The 14902-nt window shown below is 34.6% G+C and overlaps 1 protein-coding gene across 7 annotated transcripts in view; it reads right to left on the bottom strand.

Annotated features, from left to right (window-relative positions):
- The window catches only part of DPP10 (dipeptidyl peptidase like 10), a 1561433-nt gene that overhangs the window by 9482 nt on the left and 1537049 nt on the right, over positions 1–14902 (bottom strand). For all 7 annotated transcript variants that reach the window (XM_036253736.1, XM_036253738.1, XM_036253733.1 and 4 more), the window contains 3 exons: positions 7882–8076; positions 7152–7206; positions 54–153 (listed from right to left, as the gene is read on the bottom strand). In XM_036253736.1, coding sequence (XP_036109629.1) covers positions 54–153; positions 7152–7206; positions 7882–8076 — 350 coding nt within the window. The remainder of the gene's footprint in view (positions 1–53; positions 154–7151; positions 7207–7881; positions 8077–14902) is intronic.

Consider the following 14902-nt stretch of genomic DNA (forward strand, 5'->3'; position numbering starts at 1 on the left):
TGTTTTCTACAAGTCAGTACATTACATTAGGTTATTCTACAGGAAGTACTCACCATACAACTTTAAGTCTGTGATGGGTGCAATCACTGATCCGCATTTAAAAAGCTTTTCATCTGATTTCAAGATCATTGATGCGACATAACCACCATACCCCTGGCCAAAAAAAACAAAACAAAACATATATATACATATATATATATACATACATATATATATATATATATTTGAATTATTCCTGTAGATATTTTTAGCTTCAATCACTATGTTTGGCAATATACATATCAGAGTGTCTCAACATGTCCCAAACATGAGTAAAGAATATACTAAGATCACTTTGTACAAATAAAATTTTGAAAAGATTTGTTTAAATTTTTATATATTATTTTAATAACTTTAAGTAAAATATAAAATTATTCATACATCAAGGGTCAAAGGTTTGGTCTTTAATTTTATATCAAATATCTGTAAATTTTCTCAAATAATTTAACGCTATGTAAGTATAGCACTTATTAAATCATATGTCATTTTAGAAAAATCAGATATTTATACTCAGTGGATCATTTAATAATAATGATGGTCATGTAGAATTAAGGAAGAAGAATTAAATATTTAAAATCTATTATTATAAATATAGATTCTGCTTTTAATTTCATACAATTAAGTATTTGAAGGGAATGAGATATGTTAAATAATGTTGCTACTTAGATGAGTTAGATTATTGTTAAATTTAATTTTAAAATATCCTCTTGAAATGTTTTGAATTTATTTAATTATAAATTATTAAAAAATAAATCAAGCTGTTCAGTTTTCTTTTGTGGTCCATGAGCTGACCAGAAAAGTTCCAAAGGAGATTTCAACAATACTAGGCTAAGGGAATGACCTACTGAGTTATCTATTCATTTTAGAAATTAATTTTAAGCTGTGCTCTGGGCAATGTTCTTCATCTTGCCAGACATTAGAGTATCCTAGGAGGTATTAAAAATATTAACACCTAGGCCCTGGAAGGTTTTGCTCAGGGGTTAGAGCATCAGCCTGCGGTCCCGAGAGACCTGGGTTCAGTTCCCGCTAAGGGCATATACCTTGGTTGCAATTTGTCCCCAGCCCTGGTTGGGTTGTGCGGGTGGCAGCCACTTGATGTGTCCCTTTCACGTCGATGTTTCTCTCTCTCTCTCTTCCTCTCTCTCCCTCCCACTCTATCTGAACAAAAAAAATGGAAAAATGTCCTCAGATGAGTATAAAAAAATAAATATTAACACCTAGGCCTTAGCACCTGAAATTCTGGTACAACTGGTTCATGATGAGGTCTACTTTTGAAAGATTTCTAGATGATTCTAGTGTGGTTTAGTGACAATCTGTTATTCTTACTAACAGTTGAGATAATAAATATAGAGTTTCATTTATACTTATTTGCAGCATCATTTCAATATTGGTACATAAATGTTCAAAATGCAGTCAGACATTACTGAGGTGGCAGAGAGAATGTATGTGAAGAGTAGCAGAATATTCCACTCTAAAGTATCCCACAGTGTCATATTGATTATTTTTGGTTAGAGGTACTTAAAAAACAGCAAATGCAGGAAGAGGCTTTTTCTGAACTCTCCTAAAGAAACATCCTCTAACAGGAACTCATGTGTGAAAGATTCCTGTCCCAGAAATTCCATAAATCAGGGAATACTGACTCTTGTCATAAAAGAGGAAAACAGAAGTTGACACTATACCCAGAAAAAAAGTGTCCCAGCCCTGGCCGGTTTGGCTCAGCGGTTAGAGCATTGGCCTGCGGTCTGGAGAGACCTGGGTTTGGTTCCCGCTCCCGCTAAGGGCATGTACCTCGGTTGCGGTTTGTCCCTGGCCCTGATTGGGTCATGTGGGTGGCGACCACTTGATGTGTCCCTTTCACGTCGATGTTTCTCTCTCTCTCTCTCTCCCTCCCACTCTATCTGAACAAAATATCAAAAAATGTCCTCGGGTGAGGATAAAAAAAAAAAAAAAAAGTGTCCCAAAGTACACCTCCCATGTATTCTGCTAAGGTCCCATTCATCTTTCTTAACCTCTCTTCTCTTGATTCCCTATTAAGATGATCATTTGAGCCTGAATTCTAAGCCACCTCAGAGAGTTACTCATTTTTCCCTGGTTATCTCCCATGTAGACAAGAGGTATACATGTCAATAAACATCTTTTCAGTCTTCTCTTATTGAGCTGTCTTTTATTTCAGGGTGTCTCAGTCAAGAACTCAGGAAGGTAAAGGGAAAATTATTTTTCCTCCCCTACATATATCAATTTTGTATTGAACTATGCAGCTAGCGCACAGAAGCTTGAGCAAAGCTTTTCTAATATAAGGAGCTAAGTGAAATAAAATTATCCTTTATAGAGTTGAGCCACCAAGAGTATCTTTTATCAGTCTCTTTGAGAGAGACAGAAATAGCCTTGGTTAGCTAAATTTCAAAGTAGCAGGCTTAATTTTGTTAACACATCTAAGGAAAAAGGTGGAGAGGAGGAAATTAATTTCCGTCTACTTTCCTGAATTCTTGGCTGAGATGCTGTGTAACAGATATTAATAAGGGCAAAACAAGCAGAACTTGATTAACATGTATACCTCATGTATATATGGGAAATAACCTGAGAAAGTGAGTAATTCTGTGAGATGGCCCAGGCCACCACCTTAAATATCATCTTCAACTAAAGAAGATGTTGGGGGAGGTCCATTATAAGTGGTTACCTGGAAAAGAACCATAAACAAGGGTAAGGCTTGTTATGCAGATTTAAGTCAGTGCTTTCTCCATTGCTAAGAGTTCCTTATGATTTATTTACCTTTCTCTTCCTGGTACAGACAGAGTGACATACATGGAGATTTTCTTTATAAGTGTATATGTCTTTTATAAAAGAATAACTTCTACTCTGTCTGTTTTCAGTATAAGTAGTCTCTGCTGTTTGTTGAAATAATCAGCTCAAAATAATCCTTCTGCTAAAGAGGCGTATTCTGGTTGGCATATTCTGCTCCCCTTCAGAGGCACGAAAGGGGATGATGAGTCATGCAAAGCAAGAAAATAAATAGCTATTACAGAGTGAGAGCATACTGAGCCCTTAAAAGTTCTGTCCCTAGAGTGAGCATTTTTAGTAGTTTCTACTTCTCTGTCCTACAGATGCACAATGGTGTCGCAGTCAAGAGGCTTCAAGTATTTCCCACAGAGCAGCAATACTGTTCCCACACTGTGGGAAATGCATTTTAGATGATCACATCTCAGGTGATAACTTTCTGGTTCTAATTCCAGAAATGTCCAAGCAACCTTCATTGATTATAACTGGTTGTTTATATATATATACCTGACGACTTTAAGAGAACAGCTGAGTGTTCCAGTCCACAGAACAACTGTATATCACATATATAAATAATATAAATTAGTGTTTTTTTTTTTTTTTACCTTAGTTTAATATGATCCTTAAAGGTTAATTATCTTCAGGAACTAAGAAGAATGGTACTAGAAAAATGTTTGTCAACTTAAACGTATATTCCCAAGAGTACTTGGGAATCTTGTTAAAATGCATGTTCTATTCAGTAGATCTGGTGTCGGCCCAAGATTTTTCACTTTTTAAGAAACTCCTAGGGCATAGCTAAACTTCTGGTCTACATTTTGAATAGCAAGTTATTATAGGATAATAATACAATCAAGAACAAACCAGAACATCTTTCTAGCTTCAGCCAGCATTCCCTAGACCAGTGGACCTTTACAAAATATATCGATGCCCTTGAAAACATTTTAATTCATGGAGCTGTGGAGATCTCCATGTGGTTCTAAAGTAAAACCAGGCTTGTAAATCACTGCTGCCACACAAGGAGTTGTAGTTCACTATTTTTTTAAATATAAAAATTTGAGATTAATGAAGCTAAATACTCTTTAAGACTTAATGATAGTGAAAGCTGTCAAACACGGTTCTCGCTGTACCATTTAAGCACCTAATTCAAAATGCTGCTTTAATTTGATTTATTTTTAGAGAAATAACTTCTATCTTTAAAAGGAAAATCAACACTGGTAGGAATTAGAATAAATTAAACTTTTGCTCACCTTCCTCTCCACCATTTCATATTTATTCACTGACTGTAAAAGTAAATAAAAATGTTCCTGAAAAATATATTCCAGAAGAGGGCAGATATATAAAGATAGTGATATTAATTTTCAAAACAGATCACACCTATCAGAAAGATGCCAAAACTGGTGGTCATCATATTGACTTTGTAGTCAATCAGAGGAGGTGATTAAAATTTGATTTAGGTAAAAAATAGTCAATATCAATATAGGATGCTCTATTTCACTTATGTTGTCTTTTTATTGGTCCCCCAGTGATCACCTTTTTCCATTCATCACAATTATTATATCAATTCATTTTGCAAAGCCTTTTTGCAATAATTATAAAATTTTAACAAATTTATTTTATTTTTATAAAATCTTAACTGGTATAATATTTGTGAACTATTGAAATAAAATTGGATATGAAAAGTCCAAAGTTTTCTATGCTGGCTGAAGTTTATTTCTTCTCTTTTCCTTTAATATCCATGTAATAGTTTTAAAATGCAGTGAATTAATTAATCATTGTTTTCCTGGTGCTTACAGGTTTACCATTACAATAAGTAAAATATAAGTAAGAGTATTATTTACAAATCTACATTATTTCACAGAAAACACATTCTTAGAAATACTATCATTCTATTTCTTAATCAGTTTACATGGTTAGAGAGAATAGATTAGAACTGCCTTCCAAATTTTGAAGACTGAGCTAGAAAAAATTGTACACAAAGACAAAAAAATATTGACCAGTTTCTTGCTATTCACTATTTTAGCATTATGAAGATCAACAATGAAATATACCTCAGAACTTCTAAGTGAGTTTAGTTTCTGCTGGCAAAGTCAATTATAATGGATGGAGTTAGCTAGCTCACTAGATGCAGATATAGGTGTAGATGCAGATAATAATGTATATGCAGATATTAATGTAGATATATAGACCATAAAATAAATTTTAGATCAAAATAAGAAAAAGCAGAAACTAGAAATTCAATCAAATATTACTGAATATAAAGAAAAGAAGTTGATCAAAGATGATGAATTCCTGGCCCTAGTTCTACCATTCTCCCTTTTCTTCCCAATAATTGCATTTGATTCTAATTAGTTATAGTTAATTACTTTACTTCAGGTTCTCCAAACATGCTCTCTTTCCTGAAACTGGCATCTACGCGAGACTATTCTTCTTGCCCTCTATTTACAAAATGATTTTTTTTTAAATATGTTTCTATTGATTTTTTAGAGAGAGAGAAAGGTAGAAACATTGATCGGCTGTCTTTGGCACATTCCCTTCTGGGGATCGAGCCCACAACCCAGGCATGTGCCCTGACCAGGAATCAAACCGGAACCTGTCAGACCATGGGACAACAGTCAATCCACTGAGCCACAAGGACTGGGCTATTTAATGACTTTAATAATCCAGTTCATGTTCCACTTTCTCCATGAGACTGTTTACTACCTTCTGAATCTGTTTTAAATTTTTATAGTAATGAATGTACAACTCATTTGGTTCTTTATGCCTGTTTATGTGTACAGTAAGTAGAGCACTGAAACACATAAGCCCCGAGTCCTTTGTGACGTATTACATATATCAGGGCCATTAAGGAGCAAAATGACCTCCACTATATTCACTTTTATGGAAAGATGGGTAAAAAAATAACATAAAATTTATTATCGTAACCACTTTTAAATGCACAGTTCAATCATATCAAGTGTATTAACATTGCTGTGAAACTGATGTCCAGAACATTTTCTTCTTCTGAGCTGAAATTCTATTCCTCCTTTCTCCCACACCCCAGGCCCTAGCAACCATGATTCTCCTGTCTCCATGATGCCTCATGTAAGGGGAATTGCACAGTATTTGTCCCTCTGTGCTTGGCTCATTTCACCAAGCATAGTGTCCTCATAATACAAGCTCCTCAAGATTCATTCATGTTGGCCCATGGAATAAGATTTCACACCATGCACATTTTAATGTATCTAGAGTTTCCATTTTTTTGAAATGATCACTTTCTTAGCCATCTTTGTTTTCCCACTATATCTTTACCATTAGTGATGGTCTTTAATTTATTTATTTGTTTTTTTTTTTTATGTTGGGGAAATATTATTCACAAAATATTTTTATTAATCCCTTGAATATTACTGACAACCAGAATTAAAAACAGCACAGTCATGGTGCACTGTAGATATCTCAGGTGGGGGAGAATGAGAGTGATTTGTGCTGATTTATATTTTACTCGTTTGTTAAGTAGCTTATTATGTACCCAACTGTCAGTGTACACTACTGAAATGTATGCCCCAGGAAAATGACCAGTTATTTTATGTCAATTACCTCTGGGTTTACTTATGAAAGGTAGGGACTATTTCATATTTAAATCCATGAGCGCGAAGCGTTTGCTTTGTCTAGAATAGTGCAAGCTCTTCCTTACACTTCTGTACCCTTACAGTGTGTAGCTGAGTGATATGTATAAACTAGGTGCTTAATAAATATCAGCATGAGGTTGATTTTATTACTCTAAAAATGATGTTAAACCTGAACTAAAAATCACTTCAATAAGAAGTAATATTGTGCAGAAAACACAGAAGACATGGCTATGCAAGTGGTCATCTTTCAGCTTCTAAGCCATGTCCGACTTCCCGAAGACTTGCTGTTCCTGCTGTGCCTTAAGCGATTCCTATGACTGGCTCCCTTTGATTATTTACATCCCAGCTTAAATACCACTTATTCAGAGGGCTCTTGACTGACCACTCAGTCTAATACATTGGCCCTTCCTGCAGTTAAATTGTATCCATTAATTTTATTTATGTGTTTTTATAAGATTTATTACCATAGAAAACTATTTTTCATTTGTTAGTTTACTATCTTTTTCCCTTTTAGAAGGTAAATTTTATAAAAATAGAGCTTTTTTTTTGTCCTGCTGTTATTCTAACACCAGGCACTAATTAGATATTCAGTAAATAGCTGCTGAATTAATAAAGTATTGAATGTATATAACAGAAATTATAATATTACATTTTAAAGAACAATATAGATAATTTATAGTAAATTGAGGAAAGTAATTACACACACACATACACAATATTTCTTTTATATACCTTTCCAAATATGCTTAATCTTTTGGAGTCAATGTATGGTAATGTCAGTAAAAATCTGCAGTGAAAAAAGAAAAAAAAGTTATATTTTCTTGAGTTAAATGCACATGGGAATTCATTCCTGGTCCACACATACAACACAAGTCAAACTAGAAATACTTTTGTGGTTACAGCTCTATTCATGTATAAAAGTCATGGATTTCAAAATTTTGCTAGTCAAAGTGACGGTCCAATAGTTTGGGTACCACTTGGTAACTTGTTAACAAATGCAGACTCTTTGGTCCCATTTAAGACCCTTGGGTCCCATTTCATACCCACTGAATCAACATCTACATTTTAACAATATTGTCACCAATTTCTATGTACTGTTTTAAAGCACCTACTAGATTTCTCAGGTCACTCTTCCATGTCAGTGTGGTAATGGTCATTGTGAAAGCTCAGAATTGTTAATTAACTAGGGAAATAATAGCATTGTGAATTATGATAAATAAATAACATAAATTTTCATAAATCCAAAGTGAATTTTAATTCCACAGATAAATTACCATCATTCTTTTATTATGTGTTAAGAGAAAGATACTTGGGGGAAAAAAAGCAATAATCTATGTGATTAACTTAGAAATTTGTCCAATCAATAAAATAAAAATCTGAGTCAGCATCAGTTGTATTATATATCATATACCTAGCTTCCATCATTAAAAGAAAAACATTAGGAATATATGCAGTCACTTACTTCACAGCTGCTATTTGGTCCTTTACTTCCACTGAACCTAACCGTCGATGAATCTCCTGCAAAATTTTCAGGCCCTGGAATCCACTTCCTCTGCCATCAAATCGTGCAATGATGATGTTATCTGTGTCAACAAGTACTGAATCCCAGTCGACATGGAACTTATCTGTAACCAGCTGGCTTCCTGGTTCTTCATCCCTGCAACACCAACACATTGGCCCAAAACAAGAGCAACTGACAATCTGGTAGAAATTTTACCTTTCACCCTTATCAACTGACAAAAATTATGAAAAAGAGGTATAATGGCTACTAATATAGTTCTATTAATTCTTGATGATAAACTTGAAACTTTCAATTTTATTCTCCTTTGTAATATTTTAAATTAAATTTTCTATGAATGAAATGAAAATACGGAGTGAGCTTTAAAACTGTGCATGAAAGGTTAGTTTAACTCATTTTTCAAAAGAAAAAAAATGAGGGAAAATACACATATTTTTCCATTGGCATGTCTAAAGAATGATTGTCTAATTTATGTACAAGCTCATCTTTATTAGATTTCTTCCAGACAGTGTTTTAGAAATGCCTTGCGAATGGTATACAGGGACTAACAGTTCTGATAGAAAACAGAATCAGTTAAGGAATCAATAATAATTTAACAAGAAATGCCCAACCTGAAACAATGCCAGACTCAAAAGGTAAGACTACATTAATATTTCCTGATTGGTTTTGTTTTTTATTGTGGTGGTGGTGGTAGTGGTGGAATTCTCACTGAGGAGAATATAAGCAAGCTAACAGTGAGGAAAAACTCTTTTTCATTACTAAAACTGACAGCAAGAAAAGAAAGCAGAGGCACATGTTTGAAAAATCTGAAAGTTAAAAGTAAAGAAGGACTCTCAAATTATAAAGCATGAACATCTCTCTAGAGGAAAAAAGGTGATAAAATTTTAAATTCTCAGATTCCAATGGTATTTATTATTTTATTTCCCAAAATACAGTAGAGGTAAAGAAGCAAACTCTCCTAAAATCCCACAGAATATCTAGGTCCAAACCTAAGTGTGGTATGAGTACATGGTGAGTGGTCCATGTAATAGTTTTGAAGAGCATCAAAACATCTAACTCTCTGAGAAGAGAAATCTTCACCCTCCTCACTCCTATAAAGACACCTAACTCCCTTGCCTTCATGTTTATGCAAGTGTGTTACCTAGAAGCACCAATACACAAACTAACCCTCATTAACAAATTCTTGGGTTACCAAATTTGCTAAAGAAAATAACTTTTGGGCAGCAAATGAAACTGAGTATATACATGGGTTGTTTGGGACCAGTGGTTCAAGTAAATGAAGTAAAGAATAGGGCAAAACAGCAAACAATTAAAATTTATGGAATGCTGTTTGAGCTGAATTGTGTCTCCCAAAATTCATGTATTGAATCTCTAATGTCCTGTACCTTAGAATGTGACTGTATCTGGAAACAGGGCCCTTACAATAATGATTAATATGAAATGAGGCCCTTAGATTGGGCCTAATCCAATCTGATGTGTGTCCTTATCAGAAGAGAAAATTAGGACAGAGAGACCCCAAGGGCATGCGTGCACAGAGGAACCATCCTATAACAAGACAGCAAGAGGGCGGCCATCTACAAACTAAGGAGAGAGGCCTCGGAAGAAACCAAACCTGCTGGCACCCTGATCTGGGACTTCTAACCTCCAGAACTGTGAGAAAATAAATTTATATTGTTTAAGATACCCAATCTGTGAAATTTCCTTGTTAGCCCTAGTAAACTAATATAACCGCTCTCTGCAGTCCAAGCATTTAAGATCATTACCTTATCTACCGTACATCACCAACATTTATTTAACCTTTGTGAGGAGGAAGTTACCTGTTCCATAGCTTATTACATGCATCCTAAATAAAGACCGTGCCATGGGAGTTATGTAATCATAACACCCTCATTCACTCCTACGTCCCCCTAGTGACCCTGTGATCCAAATCTAGATCTGCTTTGTCCTTCCATAGTGTTTGCAATCTTAGCTCTTTTTCTTAATTTAATTCTTAATTTCAAAATTTGTTTTTGTTGTGGCAACCTTAGTGCCTGATCGGATTATTGTGAGTTCTTCCCACACATGCCCCCATGCTCTATCTAACCTGGGATTCCTATTGCCCAGTTTCCCGGATGACATTGATATAACTTCTTTACCGTGTGAGAGACAGCATAAATCACTTTGCCTCACACAGTTTCTGGTACATGGAGAACACAGCAAATGCTTGTTGAACTAGAACCTTTTGAGAAAAGTAGGCTTAAGTGAAGTTGGAAATGGAAAGACCTTAAAAAGCATTGAGTTCAAAATTTAACAGTCACTATATTTTTAAGCTTGGGGTTTTATTGCAAACATTAGAGAGCAAAACATGACTCAGAGAGGACAAGATACGAGGATTAATTTCACCCTTTAAGCAAAGTAAAAGGATGACAGTTTGAGTCCTAACTTCACTCTGAACATAGGCACAGATACTAAAACTCTAAGACTCAATTTCCTTACCTTTAACAATAGTAAAATTCTGTCCTGTCTCTCTCAAGAAATTTTGCAAACATCAAATGGCATTATGTATTTTGAAAATACTTTATGATGTACAGTAAGCAATATAAAACCATTGTTAGAATCATCAAGCAACTGAAACTGTTATTATTATTTTGTTGAAGGACATTTTGCTTATATTGAGCATCTTTCCTTACAAGTCAAAATAAAAAACTATATAAAGGATTTGGGCCAGTTGTGCAGAAATTAAACTGGGCGATATCTATGGATAAAGATATTGTGCCAGGTCATATGACCTGTTATGTCACAGTGACTTCCACTGATCTCCAAACCCCCCCAAAATTACATTTAATCAACAGGTCTTTTGGAGCAATTACCACAGTGTTGTTAATTATTAAGGCAGAATTTTCTAACTTTGAACACTGGCAGCAGCTCAAAGGTAATGTTAATGTTTTGTTAATTTGGAATATATAATTTTCCAATTTACATATGACCCATTGCCTTGCTCACAGCTATTTTAGGAATTCACAGCTAAGTTTAGACAAACTGTAAGTAGTCACAGACATTTTACAGCAGGCAGATAAATCATTTTACAATATAGTTTAAAAAGGCACATTCTCAGACTTTTATATCCATGATTAGTTGCTGAATTTTTTAAACAAAACCTTTCAATTCTTTAATCATGCTTGCAATACTCAGGGAAAACAGTACAATTTCACTCCTTTGCTCCTTTCTCTAAATTTCCATTTATAACCAACCTTGTCTTCATGATGTTTCTATATTAGAGCACAAACTAATCTTAACACATTATCAAGCAATGATATTAACACATTTCTCTATTGGGTTTGCTCTCCTTCATTTTTTGGTGCATAATACAGACCTCTCTATTTCAAGGTAAGTTATAAGGGAACATCAATTATGATGCTAATTTCCATTACAAGGAACAGACACTGAAGGAACAGGATGGCGATTCTTCATGAAGTGTGAAACAAAAATATTAGGCTTTTCCCCCTACAAACAAAGATGAGAAAATACTACTTATTAGTTAAGGTATGGATGGCAAGACATCCGGGGGTAGGCATGACTACTGGACATATTCTATAGACCAGATTATCCACCATGTAATAAGTGGGTACCACAACTTGTGTGTCTATTGGCTATGAACACTTGTGAGCTTCAGTTTACCCAGTTCCCTTTTGTTTCTTCTGTCTCTGTCATCTTTTTTTTCCACATCATTTTGCTTTACTCAACCTGTTTCAGAAATCTCTAGGGACCAAGAGAAGGGAGAGTATTTCAAGGCTAAGAATGGGACATGCAATTTTTTGAAAGTTGTGGTGAAAAGAATATTTCCATCTCTTTTAAGCATTGGAATGGTCACAGCAATATAAAACTTGCCTATTTCTTAACATAGGCAGTGAAATCAAATTAAGACTGTAAACTTTTCTTCTTCAAAGTTAAGATCCTTAAGGGCCCAGTCCTTGTTTATTTTGGTACCTTCAACACTGAACATGTCTGTATAAATGAAGAGTTCAGGATGTAAAAATTTAATAAAACACAGAAAGAAAGATGAGTAAAATGCACAATATCTAATAGATCTTTAAAATGACAGAACAAGCCACCTTTTTATGACATAGAAAATATTATCTATACTAAAATTGAATTAAAGAGATTTTTTTCAGACTACATATCTGGTCAGATTCACAAAGCGCTATTTAATTTCATGAAAAGAAGTTTAAATTTAGGTTCAGAAGACATAGGTTTTAGACCTGACTTTGTTACCAATATGCTGAGCTACCTTGAGCAATGATGTTATTTTTATATTGTTTTCATTACTAAGTAAATAATATTTTGTAGTTAAGATTATGTATGAACAGTACATTTTTGAAAGCTCTTTACCTAACCAGTAAAATTTTGGTGAAAATAAATGGAAGAAGAATATTTTCCAATGAGAGAGCTATTGCATGGCACTCCCTTCCCGCCCCTCCCCGCCCCCTCACGCAGACTTTTAAAACTGCTATACTGTATCATGGCTGAACCTTGAGCACATTATGCTAAGTGAAATAAGCCAGTCATAGAAGGACAAATACTGCATTATTCTATTTATACAAAGTACCTAGAGTGGTCAAATCATAGAGACCAAGAGCAGGATGGTAGGTGCAGGGGCTGGGAGATAGGAATAGGGAGTTATTGTTCAATGGGGACATATTTTCTGTTTGGGAAGATAAAATTATTGAACTGGATGTTGGTGATGGTTACACAACAATGTGAATGTATTTATTTTATTTATTAAAAAATTTTTTCCTTTGATTTTAGAGAGAGAAGAAGTGAAACGAAGAGAGAGATAGAAACATTGATGAGAGAAAACATCAATTGGCTGCCTCCCACATGCCCCCCACTGGGAATCGGGCCCACAGTCTGGGCATGTGTCTTGGCTGGGAATCAAACCGGAGACCTCTTGGTGCATGGGTCGATGCTCAACCACTGAGCCACACCAGCCGGATGTGAATGTATTTAATGCCACTAAACTGGATACATAAGAAAGTGGTTTAGATGGCAAATTTTATGTTATGTGTATTTTGCCACAACAAAATAGCTTAAAAAATACCAAAAACAAGAACAAAAGAATTAAACTGCAATACTGAGAGCTGCACATCTGTGTCGATTTGGAGAGTGGAAGGAAGGAACATGGAATCGCTTATAGTCATCTCAGTTCTTTGCTCTTTCTAGTCCTAGAATAGACCAACGTCAGCTGCATAAGTGCTAGATCAGAGTTGGAGTCGTTGAGAACTGTATCGCAATCTTATTTCAGATATAATAAACTCAAAGACAGCATGAAAGGAAGGGTGAAGGGCATGATGGACGTCAAGATAAGGAAAAGGAAACATGCTGCAAAGAGCCACACCACACTAACTCCTTAAGGAAAGTCAATTGTCAGTACTTCCAATTTTGTTCTTTAGGACAGAGTTCATTTCACAATAGAATGTGAATTTGACATACAATAGCAACAGCCTTACACGATATTTTTCTTGCTTTGATCTGAAACTTACTTTATAAAAAATTTATAGGCAGCAATTAATTTATCATATCACGTCTACATCTAAAGCCTAATAAAGCTTGTCCTCTTCCAAATAGTATACACATATAGATACACACATTAGCTAAGGGCCCTTTGGGCCAATTCCTTCTCTATATTTCTCATTTTATTATCCTAAGCTGTCTTCTTATGGATGAACTGTCCTACACACAGAATGGCAGAGTAAGTTTTCTCATGTATTTACTGTATCATATGAAAAAATATTATTTATTCTGCCAGAGAACTGTTTTCTGTCCATATCCTCTTCTTCCATTAGAAATATTATTAATATAATCTGCAAATATTTCATCCATGGTTTGTCAAAAAAGTGTAATTTTGGGCTGACTTGCTTTTCTTCTGAGTTATAACTAGGAAAGTATCTGTTATGGTCAAGGTTATTTATGCCTCTACCCAGACCTTATGTTACCTTTCCTAAGCCTGTGTTTCTAGTGGTGATTTTGATGATGTCTACCTGATGATACATCAATAATTATGCTTATTGAATAAATTCTCACATTGTATTACTTTCCATCACTTGTGTTCATAAATGTGCATCCATAGGTCTTGTCCATATTAAACCTATGAGGAAAATAGCCTGTGTTATGACCTGAACTTTATAGGTAAGTGGGAGTGTCATTGTGGACAGGGTACAGGTGATATGTTGATAAAACCAAAGTGAGTCAAGCCCAGGACCAGGGACTTTAAACAAGTCACTTCTCTTCTCTATGCCTAATTTTGCTTATCTTTGCTGGTTAGGATAATAACAACAGTGTCCACCTAGTAGAGTTATAGCAAGTTAAATGAATATATATATATATATATATAGCTTAGCAAAGCATTTGGTTCTCGGTGGGTGTTAAATATTATCAACCAAGTTCTGGTTAATGCTCTAAAACCTGATCTTTTCACCTTCCATTCTTCTCATAGAAGCTGAGCTCCCAAATTTGACCATCAGTAGGCAACTCTATGATGATAATTCCTGAGCCTCTATATAATATTCAAGTTTTTCTTATCTGGCTTAGTCTAAGTGAAGAGAACGTCAATTACATTACATTTTTCCTACTTTTTATAGTGGGTGGGTCTTTAAGTTAATTTAGAATGAAAAGATGTATGTATGTATTTGTTTTTTGTTTGTGTACTTTATTCCTTTACATACATAGTCATGTGTGTTTGTGTATTTGAGCATAATTTATGTGATTCTGTAACATTTTTGCTCTCCTTCCACAGATACATACTTATTCCAGCACCATAAAAATAAGAGCATTCTATTTTAAAATACCTCTCTAGAATTAGAGACAGAATTTAGCCCTTTTTGAAGCATTATTTTTTCAATGCATTTTCTTTATATTCAAAAATCTGCTCCAACAATAAATTTAATATACTTTTCTTCATCAGAATTTGGATTTCTGAATTTGAGAG

Source organism: Molossus molossus, unplaced genomic scaffold (assembly GCF_014108415.1).
Source record: "Molossus molossus isolate mMolMol1 unplaced genomic scaffold, mMolMol1.p scaffold_m16_p_11, whole genome shotgun sequence".
In the NCBI taxonomy this organism is placed as follows: domain Eukaryota; kingdom Metazoa; phylum Chordata; class Mammalia; order Chiroptera; family Molossidae; genus Molossus; species Molossus molossus.